Source organism: Parasteatoda tepidariorum, chromosome 10, assembly GCF_982258835.1.
Source record: "Parasteatoda tepidariorum strain Cologne lab strain chromosome 10, Ptep-v5.0, whole genome shotgun sequence".
Taxonomy (NCBI): Eukaryota; Metazoa; Arthropoda; class Arachnida; order Araneae; family Theridiidae; genus Parasteatoda; species Parasteatoda tepidariorum.
The window spans coordinates 99,342,830-99,367,124 of NC_141764.1; the positions used below are offsets into that span (position 1 = coordinate 99,342,830).

Consider the following 24,295-nt stretch of genomic DNA (forward strand, 5'->3'; position numbering starts at 1 on the left):
AACTTTCTCGGATCATAAAGTATGTCAGGGCGATTACAAAATATTACAAGGAACAAGGAAACCAACACAGACACAATCATTTTATTAATTAAATTAGTATAAAATGGGGAAAGTTCTTTCCTGTAAACTTTAAATTAACTCTTATATTAATTAATGTACCTGTTGTAACCGGAGTTACAAGTAGCGCCACCTACATTTATATGAAAAAAGAGTTGTTTCATTGTGTCTACGTAGCCTATGCGCTGTTCATGTGATAAACGCATCAGTTATGAATCCTCTATTCATTCCTTTAATTGTCGTTTTTCTAAAAGAAATTGATCCTTCAACATTATTTTCATGAATTCTATTTTAAACGAACCACGCAAAACCGCTAATCAAGAAAAAATATTAATAGTACCCTTTTATTACTTTTCTTATAATAAAAATCAAATTTCAGTCGAATGAGTATTTAATTACATGAAATTTTATCTCAACTCGAATAATATATAAGAATTAATTAAAAGTACTATTTTATTTAGTGAAATGATTATAGGATTCGTAATTATAAATTTCAACAACTGCACTTATTTTCATAAAATATTAATATAAAAATATTTTTCATTTTTATTAATATTTTTTTTTTATCAACGAAAAAAAAAAGTTACTGAGAGACTTTTGTTAATTGATATATTATTTATAACATTGTTCAAAATTGCATTAAAAAACTATAAAGTGTTATAAGCTCTTTTCAGTGAACTTTAAATTAAACTTTGTATATTTTTATTTTTTAAATATCTAATTACCTTCGAATAAATATTTAATTTCATTCGGGTATAACGGTCCTAATCGAATCAGACGTTAAATATATGTAATAGTAAATGAATTACTTTTTCTCTGTGATTCGTGATTTTAGAACAATAGCAATGCGCGATGAAGAATAATTTTTAGACCATTATGTTTTTATTATATAAATAGGTTTTGAAGAAAAAAATGTGTAATACAAAGCCTTTTCCAGAAATATTTTAACTTCATAAATTTTTTAACAATAAGTGATTTCGAAATACTTCTCTTTAAAAAAAACAAAAAAAACTACTAACTAAATGTTTTGCAATGATCTAAATGATATCTAATGATAGCAATACAAATCTAATTTTCTGCAATTATATTGCAAAATGATAAAATATATAGTATTTCTGTTAATATTAAAACTAAGCCTTTACTTAGGTAGTGATAAGCTTCACAAAGATGATACAAAATGGGAGAAATATAAGGTAAGCTTAAATATTATCAATTGTTCTGAACGATATATTTTTTTTTTGTTTTGTTTTAATGAGTCTAAATAACTTGCCCTGAAAGTTTCAACGTACAGTGCGCAAAATAAAAAACGGACCACTCTGAATGACTTCTGATTTGATGATTGGATCTTCACGTTCTAGGATTCAATTTTAATGATTGAACGGGGTGATTCAAAATATGCTAATTAATTAGTTCAGATGATATTTTAAGTTGCGAAATCAGATACAAAAACTTACTTTCTCTGAATAAATATACTTCTTTTCCCGATGAATTTTGGATTTCTGACCCCCAAAATATAGGGGTACCCACAATCAGATTGGATTGGATTGAATGTAGAAGTTTTATGGCACAAGATCCAAAGGAGGATATGCTGCGCCAAACAATTTGTTGAGTTAGATCTAATGGTAAATTGCACACAATAGTTTCATTGTCATAAAATAAATGAAAGTAATAAAATTATTTATCTCAAGACACGTATTTTTAAAAGTTCATAAAAATCATTAAAAAGCATAATTCTATAAAATACACAGAAAAGGTAAAACGGTTCATGGGTAGGAAATAAGAGTGAATAAAATCAGATAAAACAGTTATATACAATATATAATACCAATAGCTCGCAGAAATGCGAAAATGTTGGGATGATGAATATCATCTAACAAATCCTTCATACATAAAATCGTGCTATTAAAAAAGGTAAGACGATGTTGGTTAAAACAAGGACAAATGGTTAAAATGTGATGAACCGTAAGTAAAGTATTGCAAGAGTCGCATTTGGGAGGAGATTCTCCAAACAACAGATGGAGATGCGTGAGTCGAGTGTGGCCGATTCTGAGACGATTAAGCTTTACATCTGCATTACGTAATCGTAATACAGTTAAGGGGTCTATATATGGTTTGATGTTATGAAGTTTATTTTGAGTTTGAAGGTCCCAATACTGTTGCCAAAGGGACGAGATGAGCTGTCGAACATGTAGTTTAATGTCTGAGAATGGTACAGATATGGTTAATTCAATAGTTGCAGATCGTGCTGCAGAATCAGCCAACTCATTCCCTGGGATACCGACGTGACTCGGTATCCAGCAAAATGAAATATCAAATCCCTTTTTGCGAAGAGCGATTAATATATGATTAATGAAGCATAAGATTGGGTGAGTATCGCTGCGAAAATTTTCTAGCTGGTTCAAAACGCTCTTGCTATCAGAGTATATAAAATACTTTCGTTCGGAGCGCGAAGAAATCAGCCGCAATGCCAAAAGAATGGCAACAGCTTCCGCAGTGAAGACGGAACAAATATCTGGGATCTTGTAGCTATAATTATCATCAGCGATGATGACACCACAGCCTACGTATCCCGCCGATTTTGATCCGTTAGTATATACAGGCACATACTCAAAATATTGGTGACGATGAGAATTGAATATTTGTTGATAAATGGTGGATGCAACATTAGATTTACTGTACAACTTAAAAAGGGAATAAAACTGATGTGGTGCGATGATCCATGGTGGTATGAGAAGGTGATCTATTGATTGTGTTGGCACGTCACACATGTCAAAAGTTCGAATGAGAGAGCGCACACGAGCATGAAATGGACGGACATATGAAGGTTTAGCGTCATACAATCGTCCTAAGCTTGATGGAAAGACATCGTGTTTTAGAGGGTGAGATTTGCAGGATTTCACACGATAGTAATAGGTTACAGACAATTGCTTGCGACGTAAATCGAGAGATGATTGGTGACAAATGACATATAAACTCTCTACTGGTGAGGTGCGGAATGCGCCACTACATATACGTAAAGCCGTATGATGCACTGTATCCAAACGTCTACTCGCAATCAGAAGTATGATCCCCATAGTATGGTCAGGAGAGCGTTCTAAAGTTTTAACCCTTAAGGGGACAATGGACTTTCAAAATTTTTAATTTTTATCCTATTTACCTTAAATATTTTTGCAGAATATTTGTAGTAATATTAATAGTGCATGTACAAAATTTCAGAAAGAAATATTAATGACTTTTTTAATTATGGCTGATTATATGTTTTTATTTTACGAAATTATTAGTTTATGTAAAAAGTGCCTCTCGCATGTGTTTTGATTTTTTTTTTTTACTGAAATTATAATTTCATGAGTACTTTTATATATTTAAGTGGTTTGGAGGATGATTGGATGCATGCAAAAATTTATATGAAAAAGAAATCCTTCAGAAAAAACTTTTCAAGAATTAAATTTCTAGTTATATTAATCAAATGAACTTAAAAATATAGAAAACATATAGAATAAAATAGAATAAAAACTCATGCGCAAGGAACTTTTTGAAATTGGATGAACGTGAAAAAATTTCATTCTAAGAAAAAAGCTTTTTCTTCATTAAAACTGTTTCACAAGTTACATTGACATTATATATTTACTTAAAATATACTTTTAACAATTTATATACTGTTTTTAACATTTATTTAGATTGTTGCTGATTCAAAGCTACACTTTTTGAAAAAAAGTGTAGGCTCGAAATAGTAGCAAAAACAGTGATAACACGAAAACATAACATGATCAATAAACAATAATTTTATGTTTTAAATTCAAACATTGTCTGAACACATCTATATTTATTTGTAGACAATTATAACAAATTTTAAATTTCAAGAGAAAAATTTGGCAAAAATATTTACCCAATAAGCAATAAGTATAAAATTATGTACAAAACGAAAACAAAATTTTAAATTTCCAAAAGCAGGGAAATTTATGGAATGATATGAATCATTAGAGAATTTAAGGAATTAATGTGCCCCAGACTTTAACTTTCGTTACCCTTACGAAAAAAAAATCGAGGTATATTTTAAAGGTATAAAGGAGGTTGTTATTTAAATACGTCGTTAAGGTTGAAAAGGGTGCAAATGAATACCTCAAAATCAACCTCAAATATACCTTAAATATACCTCCAGAGGTATGCATGTTTTAACCTGAGGTGTTTAATTTTACATCTGAGGAGAGGTAGATATTTAATACTTTAAAGTGTTTCATTTTCAACCTTAGGCTATTACTTATAAGCCTGAAGTATATTTTTTTACACTTGTGGAAGTATTTATTCAACAACCTAAGGTGTGTCATTTTACACTTCAGGTTATAAATCAACCTCAGGTGTATTTTGTTCTACCTCAGATAATTATTTTTCAACCTCAGGTATATAATTTTATGCTTGTAGAGATATATATTTATCAACCTGAGGTGTGTCGTTTTACACTTATGGTTGTTATAAATCAACCTCATGTGTATTTTGTTTTACCTCAAGTAATTATTTTTCAACCTCAGGTATATAATTTTATGCTTTTAGAGGTATACATTTTTCAACCTAAGGTGTGTCATTTTACACTTCTGGTTGTTATAAATCAACCTGAAGTGTATTTTCAACACTTGGAACGGTTATTTTTTATTAACGCCATGTGTTCCATGTTCTACCTTAAGTTATTATTTCGTAGCCTCAAGTTTATATTTTTGTATTTTTAGAAGTATTAATTTATCAACCAAAGATGCTATATTTTGCACTTCAGGCTTATGTAGCTCAACCTATTTTTTTTAGCACTTACGAAGGTGAGGTGTTATACGGACCACCTAGTTTATTGATTTTTACACACACTATATAAAGAATATAATATATATAAGGATATTATATGAAGAATAATGTATATCATTACATTTTTTTCACTAGTAGAGATCATTTATCAACCTGAAGTTTTTAATATTAAACCTTCGGCAGTAATTGCTTCTTTTGTTAAGCTATAAAAAAAAAGTTTCAAATGCATAATTCTTCTATAATTTTAATAGATTGAATTAAATCATCTTAAAATAACACTTATCCAAATTCTACAGTTAGTAAAAATTATTTATGGGAACTCATACTCGTATTTTTAGAAGATAGTTGTCTAAGGTGCTTGAATTTTTAAAGCTATAAAACTACAAATTTAAATAATTAGTCAGCTGAAATTCAAATTACTTTTATTTAAAACTAAAATTTCATTTCTTTTACAAACCAACAAAATTATTTTAAATACTTTTTCTGTCTACATGTTGAAACTTGTAATTATTGGAACCTAAAAGGAAAAAAATACGATTTAGTAAGAAAGCTACATTTGCAATAATAGTGGCTGGTTTTGAAATATTAAAATATTAGAAATTGTTTTTTTTTTATGATTTAAATTAACTGGATGAAATTAGCTTTCTTTTTCAGATAAATAGTATTACTCTTCTGCCATTTCAATTCAATCCTCGCAGCTAAAAAGCATGACAGGTATGACAGCCACAAAATAAAATACGCTGAAGACAGTACTACCATTAACAACATTTACAAAAATTCAAATACATAATTCCAATCTTATTTTGCAATTTTAACACTTTTTATTTTTTTATACATCTGGTAACATTAACTTGTAAGTTTGATAATTAGATTTTCTTTCTTTGTTTTTTTTACAGATCTTTAAACTCAAAAAACCAACTCTATATTTTTAAACTTTTTGTCACACTTTATGAATCTAATAGTTTTTTTAAAATTTTTGACGCTGATTCTGAAAAGGACTTTCGCTATTGTCAATCAATCACATCAGAGTTTCTTAAAAAGTAGTTATTTTAATATTTTTTTAATCAATGTAATCAAGAATCAAAAATTGATTAATAAATTAAAAATTTAATGTTATGTGCCAATTTCTATTCTCTTTTTACACTCAATTGAATAGAACAAATTACAAGCTGATAAGGAGCATTTATTTTAAAATTGTGAGTAATTTTTATGTGAAGAAGATGTCTAAGAGAGAATGATTTGAAATAATACTTTTAAAATAAGTTGAGAATAATATCTTCCATATAACTTATAATACCGAGCAGAAAAAAACTAATAGTTAGTTGTTACAAACACTTGTTTAAATATAAATGCACATCCCATAGGATGAAATTCCAAAAAATGCATATTACTTTCAACAATAAATGTTTTTATTTGCAATTGATTTTATTCAATTCAGGATTAAAATAGCATACTATACTGACTTATTTCTACAAAATTTAAGATTTCCGGAATTCGTAAATTTTTGAAGTAGTGAAACATCAACAGCTGCATAAAAATGCTCGTAACCTTGAAACAAATTGTCATATAAACTTGAAATCGGATTTAATTTAATTCTGCTCAATATTCTAATAAGTAATAACAATCTACTTAGTAAATAATTAAAGTGGGTAAATTGCGAAAAAATAACATGTAATGAAAATAGCAGTTTTTTGATCAAACATGAAGAAGTGAGCTAACACAGTTACTAGTTTTCAATTATCAAATATCTAGCAAACTATTGTTATATACAATTACATAAATTCTGCAGTTTATTAGGAGATATTACATTATCTTTTAGGTATAAATTCAGATCTATTTCCTAGGGGAAGGCTGAGCAGTAGCTTGCTAGTCTCTTCTTCTGCGCCGCTGCGCATGTGCTATTTACAGCCTAGGTCATCTCAGCACTATCAGGCAACTGTGGATAAGCCCTGTAAATATACAGGGTGTCCCAAAAGGTCGTTTACAAACTTAACATGCTGGTCTGTCATATCATGATGAACAAGATTTACATAGGAACTTGTGTCCGAAAATTAAAACTGAGACCGCTAGAGGGCGATAAGTGCAGGTTTGGATGAAGAGGAAAAAAATTATATCGATAGCGGTGTTAATATGATTTTTATTATAAAACATCATTACATCACAGCAAATGCTCAAAATTCCTTCCATTCGCCACAATGCAGGTTTCATAGCGTCGGCGCATGGATTCACGAACCCGTTCAAATTGGCCAGGACACGTCACGTTCACGTACACGTGCTGCTGCTTCCGCGATCCTGGCGATAAGATCCATGTCCGACGTTACAGGTGTCTCGTATACTATGGACTTTATGTGTCCCCACAGGTAGAAATCCAGGGGAGTCAGGTCGGGGGATCGCGGCGGCCATGGGACTGATCCGCCTCTACCGATCCAGCGATTAGGATAAATCCTATCGAGGTATTCTCGAACAGCGTAGCTAAAGTGGGCAGGCACTCCATCATGCTGAAACCAGATGTTTCGGCGTGTAGCGGCTGGAAAGTCACCCATCAGATCCAGCAAAACTCTTTCTAAAAAATGCGATAGGTATTTCCGTGTTTGGGAAGCGCTCAAGGTACGTCCGTGCCGCAGCTCGTTCATTTCCATCAGCGTCGCCGTATACGCAATGCATGTCGGCCATTTCTGCATTACTAAACTCATTCATCCTTCTCCTTCAACGTCCACGCCAGAAATGATTGTTTTTCCCACTCTCCCGTTTTCGTGCAATTATCGCCCTCTAGCGGACGCAGTTTTAATTTTCGGACACAAGTTCCTATGCAAATCTTGTTCATCATGATATGACAGACCAGCATGTTCAGTTTGTAAACGACCTTTTGGGGCACCCTGTATATATATAAGGTTTATATTGTATATATATAAACAATATAAACTTAGCAACAGATATCCAAGCGATTATCATACAGCTATAGTAGAATTTCAAAGCAAAATTGCTATTTAAAAAGTCTTTCAATTTTCAATGATTTATTTATAAGAGAAATTATGAACATTTTACTCAATTAATCAGCTTGCATGCTGCTACGTTAAAACATATACATTAAAGCAAAATAAAAAGAATAGTTCTATTTGAATAAATTACAAACAATAAAATATACTGTGCATAACCTGCTGTAATGATTCACCAGTAACGTTACCCTAAACAGCGACGAGAAATATTTCGATTGTTCTCTCTTATTGCTAAGCCTACAACGATAGCCTCTAAGAATATCCTCCAACTTAAATTATTTAAGATCAGGACGTGTCTCTAAAACAAAAATAATAAAATTTAAGTTTGAAAATCGAAGCATATTGATACAACTAAATTAATAAATGTCAAGCACACTTACAGAATTTCGAATAGACTTTCGATTGTCAACACACACGCCATTTGCCGGCTTGCATGGAGCTCTGGGAAATGAGCTAGTTAATATAAAGTGTACTTTAAACAACCTGAAAACAAGCTTAGGTGAAATGATGGTTAGGTTATAAAATGACTTCATACACCTCTATAAATACTTTAGTTGAAATAAGGTAAAAAATTTTATACCTCCAAAATACCTCTTTTGTCACAAGTGTCAGAAAATCAACCTGGTATACCTTGAAAATCACCTCATCAGACCTGGTTGATTTGAAGTTGATTTTAAACAACCTCAAAATAAGCTGAAGTATATATAAAGCAACCTCGTACACCTTAATTACAACCTTTACGAGGTATAATTTTTATTGCTGTTTTCTCAGCAACCATAAATATACCTCAAATCAACCTTAAGTATACCTTAAATTTTCGTAAGGGTAGTATCTCTTTTTTGTTTTTTAGTGTATTTTTTACAATTTCTGGCATCTTTGAAAGCTTGAGACGACTTTCTCTTTTTTCGCAGCCACCATCTCGAATCACGTTGCTGAGCACATTTCTCTGTTGACACAGTTAAATTATTTTTTAATTATAAAGTTTCCACACAGCCAAAATTATATTCGCTGACTGCAATAAGCTACTTCATAGTCCAATCGTTTTTTAGAGGCTTCTTTTGGGTATTTACTCCAAATACAGCTATGCAAGCTTTCGTTTGCATTTTGTGTTTTACCAGCCATACATCGCTCCAGTAAGTCTTCTGAAGCGAGTCGCTGGTAAACGGGAAGAATTTTTTCCACAACTTCTTCAGTACGAAAGGTTTTAATAAATTTATGGCTCCTCAGCACTTCGTTATTAGAGAGAGCTCTTTGATAGAAGCACCAAGAAGACGTTCCAGTAGGGCATTTATTATGTTGTGGCTTTCGGTCGGTGAACATGCAGTGGTATAAGGTGGTGAAAATTGATGATTTAATTGCTTTGATATCTGGCACATCATCTTCAATTGCTTTGCGATAGAAGTTCTGTAACTTTATAATTGTATCTTCTTTTAGATTTGCATGCTTGCGCCCGCCAAGTGTTACCTTTTTCCACTCCACTCTTTCACTTTATTTCGTAGACCAGTGCCTAACCTTTTGGAGACATGATTTAGGCATATTTTTATTTAGATATTGAAGTATTATCTCCGTACACTTTTGCTTTACATAAACTCAAATAAGTTTTGCAATCTTCATCTGATAAAATTAAAGTATATCTCATGTTATTTTGGTCTAAGGACCGATTCCATAATATCAAAGCACTAAAGTTCTTCCGGCAAGCAGATTTGTGGCCTTCATACCAAATATTATATTCAGCCCTTGATTCACCCAAGTCTCTAGCAGCAACAGTACACTGTGAGCAGTATTTCGATAAAACTTCGTAACCCAAAACTAAGGTAGTAAGGGTATCGATTACTGATCCAATCCCATTTAGGAAAGTGTGCCCCCTCTTCTGCCAGGTACCATCATAACATACGGTAATGTCAATTGTATTCTGTATCGAAATATTGTCATCGGTGGCTATGTGTGCCTTTCGGACAGCATCAGCAGCTTTTTTCAAAATAAGTGTTGGGCCATTCCATTGTGACGGGTGTAACATTCAGACACAGTTTTTTGACGTTAAATCTGCATTTGAGGAAATTTATATAGTTAATAAATTACCAACAAAGTTTTTAATTATGTTTAACGTTGCATTTGCTTGAATAATTGAGTTCAAATATAACCGCAAGAATTCAATTTTCTTTAAAAAAAAATTTAAATCTTGTGACGGGTGTGACTCTTTTGGGACATGAGTTTTCACTTGCTTCCACATTTGTAAAAAATCCTGTGAATATTGAAATGTTTTATCGTTATACCAATTTTTTTTCTCCTAAAGGACATTCAGATGGAACTTAATACATGTTTTTTTATGAGTAGTTTTAATATTTTTAACATGCAGGAATTTTTTTTCTAATGTGACGGTTGTGACATTGTGCAATACAATTTTCAGAGGCAATTTTTTAAAGAAAATAATTACCAGTACAACTAGTAAACTTGGCAATAGAAAATATGTTTAAATTTTATTGGAAATAAATTTTATAATTACATATAAACCATTTAAAACTTATAATGGCCCCCGATTTTTTACAAGAGTCGGTGGAGCAACTTTCTTATTTATTACAGATATGTTTTCAATCGAAATGTCTTCTTTTTCGCGCCAAATCCAATGGGGTCCACTAGGATGCATATATTTTAAGCCCACTTCTTTTTTGGAATTTATGCCTAAAATTGTAGCATAATAAAACTTACTAATTGAGTTCTTTTTGCTACTAACTGCAGTAGAAAATGATACTAAAGCATAGCCTCCTAGAACAATATCAGGTGCCTGCATGATCTGAGTGGGTGAAGGATCTACTTCTTGATAACAGTGACGGTTACTTTCTTTAATTAGATTTTGCAGTCCTTCCAGTTAACAGATTTGTAGCGTTGCTCACTTGAATATGGTGAAGAGATTTAATTCTTTCTATGGAGGAGGAATTCTCCCATCTTGCGGATAATACTGATTTGGACTTCAATATTTGATTGGATGTCATATACAATGGTTTAATTGCACAACTTACGTTCATAGTGCAGTTGAAGAAATCCAGAGCGGAGTTTACCACTACTTTCCTGGATTTTACCTGATGCCTAACTTTTGACTTTATTAGCCCCCCAACGCCATCTACTGCACCTTTTCCATGGGAAGTAGCAAAGAAGTTCCACTCACAATTTAATTGCAAATCTACCTGAAAGAAGCACAAGTTCGAAATTTTATACTTATTTTTGAATTGTGCCGCACAGCCATCGGAAAAAATACCCTGATTTTCCTAATTGAAATATTTTTATATTATATTAACTTCAAGCTCAAAAACATAATACAGGGGAAAATTTTATGACATTTTTCCTTATAATTTCATAAACCTCATTCATTTACCTTTAATTTGATATATAACATGTTACAATTAAAACAAATAGAAATTTCAACTCTCATGTCCACTTTTACATGGAAATGCTCGGTTTTGAAATTTCCTGTCTGCTCAGATAAAAAGTTAAAACACTTAAAAAATGTTTGTGTCCATAGTTGGGTCCATACTATGAAGGAAACGTTGCTGTAAAGGAATCAATTCCAGACCTTAAACTTCGATCAGTCACTTTTTTCCCCTTTCATTTAAATATCAATTTACCATCGTTAGTTTTTTCATTTGTTTTTATAAGGGTTTAAAAAATATGTATTTAGATAAGCATACCGGCTCTGACCTAACTTTTATTGGTTTTCAGAAACACTATAACAAAAGGTACCATGACGAAGAAGGTGATATAAGAAGGAAAAATTGGGAAGATGCTAAAAGGCGTATAAAAGAGTTCAATAAAGAATACAATGAGGGGAAGCACTCTTTCGAAATGCGTATTAATAGTATGTCCGATTGGGTAAGAAAAATTTCGTATCTCAAACTGTTACAGAGATGCAAAATATTTTAAACACACTCTTTAACATTGATTAATGAAGTTAGACTAATGTTCGTGAGGTTTCGAATCCAGCCGGTCGAAGAATGGTGACTGGGGCACGTTAAATCTGTTCGTGTCACTGAGTTCCCATAACAAATCAATACCTCTGGAGTACTGACTTGTTATGGAGATTTATAGTTCTCTGGTTCAGTTCAAATTTACAATCTACGCGCTCATGAGCCACAATAGTGACACAACTTAGAAAACACGCGTTTTGGACTAACAACAGGTGTAAATATGAAAGAAAAACATTCTTTTCAGCAGCAATGCTAGCGCAACTCATAATTCAACTTGGAGGTAATCTTCGTTTAAGCAAACTAAAGTATTTCTTATGCATGAAAGCCATGAAAACTTTAGCCCACTTATCTCAAAACATGATTTTTTGAGTTGTGCCGCTATTGCAACCCATGAGCGCTACTGACGAATGAAATGTGTGTGAATGAGTCCTTCCTGCTAAACGGGTTGTGGCATATATGTGTGGTAAAATCGTATTCTGGGTCATAGACGGCGCCACTGAAAAACAAGAAACGCACACACTGTCATAAAAATTTCTCTTGATTTCAAGTAGGCTTGTTTATATTGGAAAGTGGCGTATGTAACAACACAACTACACAATTCTCTTATTTCCGTCTATCTCTAAAATCAATCACTATGTCAAGTTTTTTTTTTATTTTTTAAATTTTGTAAACAATTCTTTAAACGTTGCAATTGTTGTTTGACAAGTCTTAAGATATGAAACCTTGTTAATGCATTACGTTGCAGCATGATGAGGAGATAGAAAAACATAATTGTCTTCGCCCCCACCCTCATGATCACAAAGTGAAAAAATTCGAAAAAAGATTTCGATGTGATAAACGGTGTCAACGCCAACTTCCCAAAGAAGTTGATTGGAGAAAAAAGAAAGAAATTACACCTGTAAGACATCAAGTGAGTATTATATTTTTGTACTATCACAAATTTTTGATACAGTGAACGTCAGAACAAAAAAAAAAGTTCCATTATAAAAACAGTCACAAATTACATAATACATTATAAAAGTGATAAGTTAAATTTATATTAATTAATAATAATTAATATTAATACTAATTAAATATTAATAAACTTAGATACACATAATACAACCCGAAAAATCCCAGTTTAAGAGGATAATTAAAATTACGTACGTACACTATAAACACTCATAAGAATTGGAAAATAAGCAGAGCTAACCATTGCAGCCATCTATTGAGAAAATTAGCGAACTATTTCAGCTTAAAAAGTAATCCATCTTTAAAAGTATTTTAAAAAAATACAATAAATTTGACAAAAATAACAATATTTATTACAGGTGTTCTTCGTTTTACTTTGCTTTTGTTTGGCGCAGCATGTCCTTCTGTGCACTTTGTGCCATTAAACTCTATATTCAATTCCCAGTTTCGCCTCACCTTTTTTGGTAGCTCCATTTTATGCATAAAAGACTTGTTAGATGAAAACCATCATCCTAACATCTTTGCTTTTCTTCGTACTATTGGTATTTTAAACAGTATATAAGAGATTTATCATTTATCAAGTTTTATCCACATATAAAAATAATTGCATTTACACTGTTTTAGAATTCTCATCATTTTTACCATACTTATTGTATTGTGTAATTGTACTCTATTCTACCTTTTAATATGTTTTTAAAACCGTGTGTCTGGCGGAGGATGTCCTCTCTGGACCTTGTGCCATTAAATCTTACATTCAATCAATCAATCAACCTACATTCAATTCATTTCGTTGTACTTTGCATGTGTGTGCCACGGAGCATTTCGTATTTGGGGTACTAAAGCAAGTGTCCTGTCAAAAAGTATTTGCTGATGTTCATCATGGCCAGGAAGAATTTTATTCATGTAAAAATTGGCTAACAGTCGTTTTAGATCTTTAAAGAATGTATGCATGTTTAATGAAATTGGAGGGCTCCTTTCGCTGGCCCTCTAATCCTGTTTCCTTAGTTGCATTTTTAAGTCTTCAATAAATGTTTGGATTTGACTCTCGGCACTTGGGACTGCTATATCAACCCGACTGAGCTGAGTAGCCGCTCAGGTTAGCAGACCTGCCCCCTCGTTGCCCGCGATGGCAACACGGGCTTTAACTCAGTTGAGCTGTGTTGGCTTCTATATCCAACAACTGAACTTAAAAACTTAACATTTGAATGAAAATAATATCAGAAATAGCAACACGACAATCAAAGGTTCACAGAATACTTATTAACATTTGGGAGACTGCCCTTGAGGGTGCCCGTGTTACTGTGCTCTCTCGCGTTGATAAAGATTTTGCAATTATTTAACAATTGGGGCATCCTGATAAAGCAATTGCCCTCATTTGCAGGTCTACTTTAATACAATTCATTATTTGTTATACAAATAATGAATTTTAAATCAGTTATAAATCATCATGCTATGAGAGTTTAAAAGTTCAGTTTTATTAACTTTTCTTAGGCCAATGATTCAGCAAATAATCGTACAAATTTCACTTACCTTCTAAGCTTGGTAAAGTATTAGTAAGGCTTTTGAGCAGATATTTAGATTGTTCAATCATAAACTTGTCATTATTACGCGATACGGATGTCCGCGTTGTTTATTAATGCTTTTTATCCTTTCGTCTTTTAACGCTTTTACGACACTAGCACATTTAATGAATTCTAATTTATTATGGCTATTTGCCTAATTGAGGAAATCATCATCGCGGCACAATTTAAAGGGGATGCCTTGACAAGCAAATCGGGGTTTGTTTACACATAGATGCTCTGGAGAATTACCCCTGATAAGCACAGAATCTTTCGCAATATCACAATTTAATTCACTCATATTTCTGTCGAGTAAAGTTATCCTCGTGTTCCAATGGAGTCTAGTAATCTCCTAAGAGGAACTTGCTATCCACTTATATCCTCACTCCAACATTGGTAAAAGACTGAGTCGTCTTGCGTCATGTACACTAGTTAGAGAACAGCAGCAACTCGTTCTTCTCGTTCAAAGTATAATGATGATCCAAACCTACGATTTTGAGGCTACCAATGAGCTGTTGACTCCATGACAATTAGTATGTGATTGAATTGATTCTCCTGAATTGACCTGGATAAACGTTGAACAACCACTAGTAAAAAGTTTTAATTCTGTATTTTTTTTCTTGTCGTGGTACTGCTTCATTTTAGGCTGTTTCTTTTCAATCATTAAAGTCACCTGAATTTTATTTGTAAAAAATTAAATTAAAAGCTTATATAGAGAATTTTTCCTCCCTGTTTCCACCCATTCTACAATTGAGTTCGAATTGCTTGTGAATAAAATACGAAATAATTTCGAGAGAGTGATCACTGTAATAATATAAAGATTATCTGTTTTTGAAAGAAAAATAACTATTACACTATATAATATCTTTTTTGCTTACAGTATCATTGTGGATCTTGTTATGCATTTGGGGTAGCTGCAGTTCTTGAAGCATATAACACTAGATTGACTGGTAAAATGGTGACACTAAGTGTACAGGAAATTGTGGATTGTTCTATTCCTCTCGGTTAGTTCAGGATTTAATATTCAATGAAATAAGTTTCAAACAGTGCATTTCTTTATCATGTATAATCATCACCAGGAACTAAACCCCCTGCTTGCAGCGCGCGTTAACCCCTAAAATTCCTTCCCCAGTTGGATTGTTTCTCAGTTCTAGCTTGTTCGCAGCATATTACATCTTGAGAAACCTTTGATTTCTAAGCGTTTCGTTCAATTTAAATACGTTACGATTTTATCTATGCAAAATTATAAATTTCAGTGTTTGGCGGTGCTACATATTCTACATTCTTACATTAAATCACAACACCTTTCTTCCAAAAGAAACTCTCAAAATGAATGAATACCGAAGAAAACAAAATAAAAATTGAAAAAAGTCGATCTTTGTTCATAAAATACAGCTTCCTCACACGGTAATTACGAAGCAAAATTGAAACTAAAATATAGCTCTAAATTATTATTGCACCTGCTTTAATTTATTTGTATTACTGAGCCAGTTTTTGTCGATATGAAACATTCGCTGTTAACATTTCATATCTGACGAACTCTGTTTCAGCGCTTTGTTGTCCTCGCGAGAAAATAACTTTATTGGAAATTTCTAAACATGTACGGTGAAGTGATCCTATTTATGATATACAGCTTTCATACAGTTCTTTGTTACTAAAGCCAAAGGGAAATAAGGACTTTTTTAGCATCGTGTAAAAGAATTAATGTTATTGTAAAAGAGCGGAATCTCGAGAACCTCGAATTTCACTGGTAAATGTCAACAATCACATTGTCGTTTTAATAAACCTTCGTAATATTTGTTATTCATTTATTCGTGGCTATTTAAATATTTATTCGATATTTTAATATGCGATTAGGAAAAAATGATGTTGGAAATTCCGAGATATTTAATACCAGGCATCATCTGTACATCTAAACATCTGTGTACGGAATACTGGGCAAATATTCTTAGTTTTAAAAACAAAGGGGTTTGAGAATGCTGGTTATTATGCTCACGCCTGCTTAGTATTCTCAAGTATGATGTGTTTACTAATCGGATGTTAAAATATCGAATAAATATTTAAGTATCGACAAATAAAGTAATATCAAATCAGCTCTAGCAATCATTTTGGACATTTACAAATGCGATTACCTATATGATTGTTGACATTCACCTTTGAAAGTTGACAATCATCTATTTCGTCCTTTCATAATGACAAATAGATAAGCAGCAGCTTATTACCAGAGACAAACAAAGTTAGGTTGGTTGGTTCGAGTTTATTGGCATAAGAGCCAGAAATAGCTTCAATGTGCCAGCACCAGGTTTAAATTGGTCTCTAGGTCAAACTACTGTATTTTTCTCTTAAAAGTAAATAATTAAGTCCTATGGACTTGATAAATTTTAAAAGGTTGTGATGTATACAACGTAAAAAATCTGGGTAAATGTTTCTAATTGCACCATAAATTGATTAAATGAAAAATTGTTTTAATTAGGTTGCACCATAAATTGGTAAATATGGTCGATGAATACATTCATGGCGCAATCGATTGCACCAAACTTACGTACTATGAGAGGCACAAGCTTTAACTGTGACCGATAACTTATTTTGTAACTGTTGACTAATGGACGATTTTGTTGTCAAGCCTTTATAACTATGGCTTTTGCTATCATTTCACGTAAGTTATCTTTGAAATAGTCTATTTCTTTTGCAGGTAAGTAAACTTGTCTTATTTACATGCATTAATTACTGTTCATTTGTTTCATATCATGTTTAAAAATTTAGTTGTCTGTTCTGAAAGAGTTAGTTTCAGATTTCTTCTCAAAAACTATATTCGTTGTATGTATAATTAAATATTTTAAAATCTGTATTAGCTCTTTTTCAGTAAATAAGGAGACACATCCATTTTATGCCCATAGAAAGTGCAATATCAGTGACAAATAAACAGTTAATTCGGCAATATATTTGCATCATAGCGTGCCGCCAAATTTACTGCTGGTGAAAATTTTCTAAATCCGCGTTTTAATTGAATTCTCTTGCGCAACAAAAAAAAAATAGTATTTTCTTTTAGGATTAAAACTTTATATTAATATTTATTTGTGCTTCTGTCTTGATTTTCATGTGGCATCATTCTATATCGTTTCTTTTTGTTTGTCATGTCACATACGTACATGATTTTTTATCTATGCATTCTTAAATAGCTTTGTAGTAAAATTTTCAAAAGTACTGGAACTGGAACTACATTAATTTTTTGGGGCATCTACACAATTGTGTTTATCCCCAGTAGAAAACTTGTTGTACCTGATAAGATAAGATTTCTTAAGGTGGAAATATTTTACATGACGTGATTAAAAAAATTCTGATTAAAATTGGAGAGAACTTGAAGAAAGATCTAAAAGATGATAAAAAGAAAAAAAAAGAGGGGGGGGATTAGTTCCGAGATCCTATCGTCCTGTTGGCCTGTGGAAAGTCATGGATATTTCTCAAGAAATGATACGGCCTTGGAGGTCAATTTTCCTACGCATCCGAAAAGGGTTTATTTATTTTTCTGGCTCACCCGTTTACTGAAACAAAAGAGGGAGTATATTACATGGGGGAAACAATTGATGATGATAACATGAGTATGTACAATGCAATTGAATGGGGTCACTTATTTACAGGGGGATCAAAAAAGTTATGATGCTTACAATATATATAAGTATGATGTGGGTTTATTTATTTACAAGGGGAACAATATGGATTTTGATATTTACAAAGTTGTATAATATTTTTACGTTGAGAAAACAATAATAGGATATTCAACTAACAAAAGTTGAAAATATTTTAATTTGCAGCTGATTTTTTCCATAAGAAACTTTGTAAGTTTGTAAGTAAAAACTTCAGTGGAATGTCTAGACTTCTTCGTTTCTACAGAAATTTTTTGCCATCTCGTGGCGTCATCTATCTTATAATAGTGAAACTATTCGGGCAACCATAAGGTGCTTCCATCTGGTGACTTTTCTGATCATTCGGCTTGGAAATCTGAGAACTGGATTTATAAATCTACTCATAAGAGAAGAAGAAAAGAAAGTTTTATAATAAGTGAAAATTGATAAAATAATTTAGTTGGAAGGGTTTATTTTTAGAACAGTTCTAGGTCTATATTTATTGGATTGGTGGTAGTAATCGTAAATTGGGAGATTTTGGATTTCAACGTTTTTAATAAAGGGTAAATTATTGTAAAATTTTGTGGCTAGTTTATGGAAGTAATTATTTATGCTTTTGATATTTAGGTCTTGGCTGATTTTTTCGTTTCTGTATTACCACGGTGCATTTGCGATGCTTCTTAACGTTGTATTTTGGAGGGCTTGTATTTTTTTCAGGTGGCATTTAGCAACACCACCATAGATAGGGCATCCATAGCTAACTATGGGACGAAGGATCATTTTATATAGTAAGAGTTTTTTTTTAGGCTTTATTTTGATTTTCTGTTAAAAAAGGGAAATAGAACTGCTCTAATTTTTTTAAATTTTTGTGAGATATTGTTCGCGTGATTTTTAAAGGTAAGCCGTTTATCAAGATCCATGCCTAGATATGTGATGTTATCCTTCCAGGGAATTTCGGTGTTTTCGATTGAGATATGGGCTGGGATGGCAAGAGTCCCTCTCGAAAAAAGGATTGCTTGAGTTTTATCAATGTTAAGTGAGAGTTTCCAATTATTGAACCATTTCTTAATTTGAATGAGATATTCGTTTAGGGTATTGATGATTTTGGTTTTGCAATGGCCTTGTGCTAAGATAGCTGTGTCATCTGCAAACAGAACTAGGATTGCTTCATCATTCTTTGGGATATCGTTGATGAAAATAAGAAATAGGACGGGGCCAAGTTTACTGCCTTGCGGCACACCGCTGCTGATGTTATGAGTTGCAGATGAAGAGTTGTTAATTTTAACGAAAAATTTTCTATTTGTTAAGTATGATTTGATGAGTTTTATAAGGGGTTCGGGGAAATTTAATTTAAATAGTTTATGGATAAGACCATCAATCCATACTTTATCAAATGCCTTTTCTAGGTCTAGGAAAGTTGCTCCGGTATGTTTTTTGTTCGAGAAGCCATTATGAATGAATTCGGTAATCCTGAGAAGTTGGTGGACTGTGGAAAGTTTAGGTTGAAAACCGAATTGTTGGGGGTAATTACGTTTTGAGTTTCACAGTGGTATCTTATTTTGTTTAGAATAAATTCTTCGGTAATTTTGCTAAGGGAAGATAGAAGATTTATTGGTCTGTAATTTACGGCTCTGGAGTGGTCTTTGCCAGGTTTGGGGAGGGGTCTTATTTCGGCTATCTTCCAACTATCGGGAAAGTAGCAGAGTTTAAAAATTTCATTTATGATGTGGGTGAGATAGAAGATAAATTTAATAGGTAATTTTTTAAGCATTTTATTATTGATGGAATCTTTGCCTGGGAATTTTTTATTTTTTTAATTGCAGTTATAATTTCGTTCGGCAAGATATTATCTGGTGGGTGGTCGATGGGAAAGTTATCAATGATATTAATGGAGTTTTGATTTTAAAAGTAAATTTAACTCCATTTTACCCCAATTTAATAGTGAAGAGAAAGGCAAGTTGTTATGGAAACTGGGTTACTATTTAAGTTAGCAAACTAGCAGAGAAAGCGGCCAATATTGGCGTTAAAGAAAACAAAGCGCTATAAATTTTTTTTCGCCAATAGTCTTACTGAAATTTAGAAAAAAATACAGAAAAGATCAAAATATTTTTAGAGCATTTAGAAGTAAACTAATTTCTTATTCTGATTTTTAAAAAACAGATTATCTTTTTTGCTTACCTAAGTTTCACACTAATTAAAAAACAAATTACAATTGTATTTAAAAAAAAATTTCTTCGGATTAAATCTTTATGAAAAAAATTAGTTCTCTTAAAAAAATTTTTTCCTCGTCTATCAGAAATCTTCATGAATGGTTTTAATAATTCCTTATAAATATTAATGATTGAAATAAAGTATAATGTAAAATAATTAAAAATAAATAAGCATAAAAATATTAATTATGATATTTGGTTAAATCAGTTATGAAGACCTTGAATTGAGCATGTGTACAAAAGTGCTTTTGAAAAAAAAAAATCTTGGAATAGTAACGAATATTTGAGACTCTTACTTATAGGAACTTTCTGCTTTCTAGTAAATCTAAATTGTGAGATTTTTTTTATCATTTTTACTGTGTTAATCGAAATAGTATAGTTTTTTTGTACTTTTTATTTCATGTAAAGCAAAACATCATTCAGAAAATTATATTATGTCTTAATTCTTATTTTTTTGTTTTGTAAGATATTTACCATTTATGGCATACTCGTTAAGTTTAAACAGCGGTTGCCAACACATTTAAAGTTTTAAAAAATAATTTAAAATTTTATATTGGAATAATTTTATCTCAAAATTATGCTCGGCAAACGGCTTCAGGTACTTGGTTAAAAGTCTACATTTTCTCCCTCACACATTAAAAGTTATTTGAAAACTTCGATGAAATAAAAAAAAAAAAATTCAACTTCATTTTTATTTTTAAGTTTGTCTAAAGATAGTAATATTCATTTTCATATTGCTTCATAACAGTAATGAATAGTCTTGTATTAGTTTTTTTGTTCTGATTATTTTCAAATTTATTAAAAAATTTATTATTTTGTGAAATATACTGTTAAAAAATTATTTTGTTGGCATAAAAAATTATCAATAAAATGCCAAGCTTATTTTAAGATATATGAGTTTATTTGTATCTCAACCCGCCCTATTTAAGGGCATACGAGAATAGATACATACATTATGCATACATAAAACTCTAAAAATTACATCAACAAGTATAAAAATCAGAATATTTAAAATAATGATCAATACAAATCTATTAAAACAAGTGTAAATCCATTAAAATAGTAAAAGGGTTAAAAAAACAAAATAACTCAAAAATCCAAAGAATGTTAAAACTTTACAGAAGCATGTAAAACAATAATAAAATATTGGAAGTTAAAATTCGGTATGAAAGTTAAAAAGCAAAACAAGTTAAGAATCAAAACAATCAGTTAAATCAGTAATTGATTAAAACAGTGCAAGTTAAATCCTAGAGAAGTTTAAAATGATGGTAGATAAAAACACAAGACACCAGCAATAGTGTTCGCAGGCTCCGAGCACAGTTAAATGTGGTTCAGAATGTCCACCAATGTTGCCTTTATAATTTTTTTAACAATATTTCTACAGACCAACTTAGCAAAGCATTGATGCAAAGTTTGTCCTGCAAGATGGCTTCCACGGAGTATCTGGAAGTGTGGGCAGTTCAAGATCAAGTGTTCAATTGTTTGATTATCCCAACAGCTGGTACAGTTTGGGTTTTTATTGAATAGTCTATTTTGGTAGTCTCCAATCATCCTGTGTCCAGTATGTAATTGGTTTAGGTAAACGTTGGCCTGTAGTCTTTTGGTGGAAGGGTCTTTATAAAATATATACTAGGTTTGTCTACCTCTCTCGGAGCTCTGCCACTCTGATTTCCATCGATTTAAGTTGTTGGATTTAGTGATTGTTTTGATCTGGTCCTTGGGACCTCTAAATTGATTTGGCTGAGACTGATGGTTTTTTTGGCTGCCTGATCCAACTCCTCGTTGCCTAGGATACCAATGTGTGCCCTGACCCAGTTACATATGATGTTTGGCTTCCATAGTAGTTTGGTATTTTCTGTTTCACTTGGGTCACTTAGGGCTTGCAACGATGAGAGCGAATCAGTGAAAAGAGTGGCTTCCGGGTAGGCATTTTTAGCCAGCCAATCGAATGCACTTTAAATTGCCATCAGCTCAGCCATAAAAATACTGCAGTTATTGGAAAGTCTAGTCGAGTCCGCCTTAATGATTATCCCATCTCTCTTGATGATAATTCCATAGCCGGTCTTGTGCTCAATCCTACTTCAATTATCGGTCTCTTCGGCGAACTCCATTCTAGAACCATCAGTAAAAATTCCAAACCTGTTATTAGTGGAGAGTGACCTACCCCAAGGCACGGAAACAAATTTTGAGGGGTGTTGCCTTACTGGTCGTTGTTCCAGTGTAATCGAGCCCAGGGAGTGGCCCAAAACTATATTTTAAGATATATACGGATACCTTTCTAAAACAAATTTATTTATGATTTTTATTACCATTGGCAAACGAATATTTTCCCTTGAGTTAGATTTTCTTGCAAAATTTTGGATGAAAAACCAATCCTTAACTTCAGTGAATCTTGGAGAATGCATTATTCGAAATTCGTTCGAATGATTTTCTCAGAATTTCTCTAAATAGTCCTCATATTTTTAAAGTAGCATATTTAGACTCTCAGAAATGATATTTTATAGTCAAAAGGCAGTGGTATACAAATATAAAGTTCGATATCTTTCAAGTTGCAAGGTATCCCCCCCCCAAAAAAAAAGCTGTTTACATTTGTTTTGGACCAAAATTTGTTTCCTTCATGGCTAATTTTTTGTTTACATTATTTCTTCATAGTTTGATTCTAATGAATTTGGGGTTGATATTTAATTGTATTAAAAACAGTTTAGAACATGGAAAACTTTCAATATTTTAGTATGTTTGCCAATAATTTTTAGACTACAATTTAATATTTTCTTATTTTGACAATGAAGATATTTCTGCAGTATGAACAGTTTCCAAAAATTGAAGACTTGAATTCGGGTGTTGGTATTTATGATCTTGTTGAGAAACGTATTATCTCTCACCCAAATCATATGTTATAAAAAAATTTGATAAGATATTCAAAGAGTATATTGATCTTGATAATTTAGGTGAGATTTCTAATAAAGACAAGTTTAAAATTGAAAGGATAGAACGACCTTCAACATCCAACATTTCAGACTTTTCAGCATTTCTTTTCGAAAATACCTCTAGGGAAAATATAAGTGTTGAAGTTGTTTTGAATTTAAAGAATAAATGCTAGACAAAAAAATTCTTATACCTATCGAAGACTTTTCCAAACCTTTAAAAGTAGACGGATTTAAATTCGGTACATTCTAAAGAGTTAATTGGCCTTCTGGCAAACTATGTCCACCAATTCAAAAAATACCCCAGTAAATTACAAAGACAACAGATTTGTCTTTCTCTTGTTGAGTTGTTTCCTCATTTAAAAAGTGATATAGGATTAGGAATTGGTTCCTGAGAACTTAAACTGATGAACAAACTGAAACGATTGCGACAAGCGGACAACTCATTAGAAATGTCAGTGATGAAGAAAGCTACACAGGGACAGAAAACTCCAAAAAGAGTAAAAAGACAAGCATCAAGTACATAAAATTGGGTGCCAGACCATTTTCCTGGCGAAGATGAAAATACTCAACAATTTCACATTGAAATGTTAAAAGAAGAATTTTCTAAAGAAGGTGAGTGCCAAGACAAAAAATAAACTTAATGGCCTTAACTTATTCTTTTCACCTGGAGCACATAACAATAAAATATCAGTAAATGATATGTTCTTGAAATATCCAATCCATTTTCAAGTTAATGCTAATATATTGGATGAATTTCTCAGATTGACTTTGATATATATTAGCAAAGATTTCCCGGTTAATACTATTTGCAAAGGAACGCAGTTATTAAAACTGTTCAGACTGAAGAAACTAACTGATGATCAAAAGACTTTTCTGAATAAAATAGACTTTCATTTGTATCACATAGATATTGTACCCAAAAGATGCGAGGCTGAAATTTCATACGGAATTATGATTCTACCTTTTTTTGTTTACGGAGTCTATGAATCTCTTTTTTGAATTAGTACGTTTTAAATTTTATTTCGATTTAGAAACCTAAAATTAATGTAAATATACTTATTTTTTACAAACTAAGGCAAACAACGTTAAAGAGCACAAAAATATTTATAAAATACAAACAGCTGTTTCGGATGCTCAAAGGGCAACCTTCATCAGTGCAACAGAAAGAAATAGACATAGATATAAATTTGGCCGAAGTACCTGCCTGCGAATGCGGGCATCTCAC

General features: G+C 31.9%; 1 protein-coding gene across 1 annotated transcript in view; it reads left to right on the forward strand.

Moving 5' to 3' along the window:
* Nucleotides 1-703: 703 nt before the first annotated feature.
* The window catches only part of LOC139426174 (cathepsin L2), a 61,145-nt gene continuing 37,553 nt past the window's right edge, over nt 704-24,295 (forward strand). Inside the window, exons 1-4 of the mRNA XM_087153488.1 lie at nt 704-1,250; nt 11,556-11,705; nt 12,546-12,710; nt 15,191-15,314. Coding sequence (XP_087009614.1) covers nt 1,152-1,250; nt 11,556-11,705; nt 12,546-12,710; nt 15,191-15,314 — 538 coding nt within the window. The 5' untranslated portion in view covers nt 704-1,151. The remainder of the gene's footprint in view (nt 1,251-11,555; nt 11,706-12,545; nt 12,711-15,190; nt 15,315-24,295) is intronic.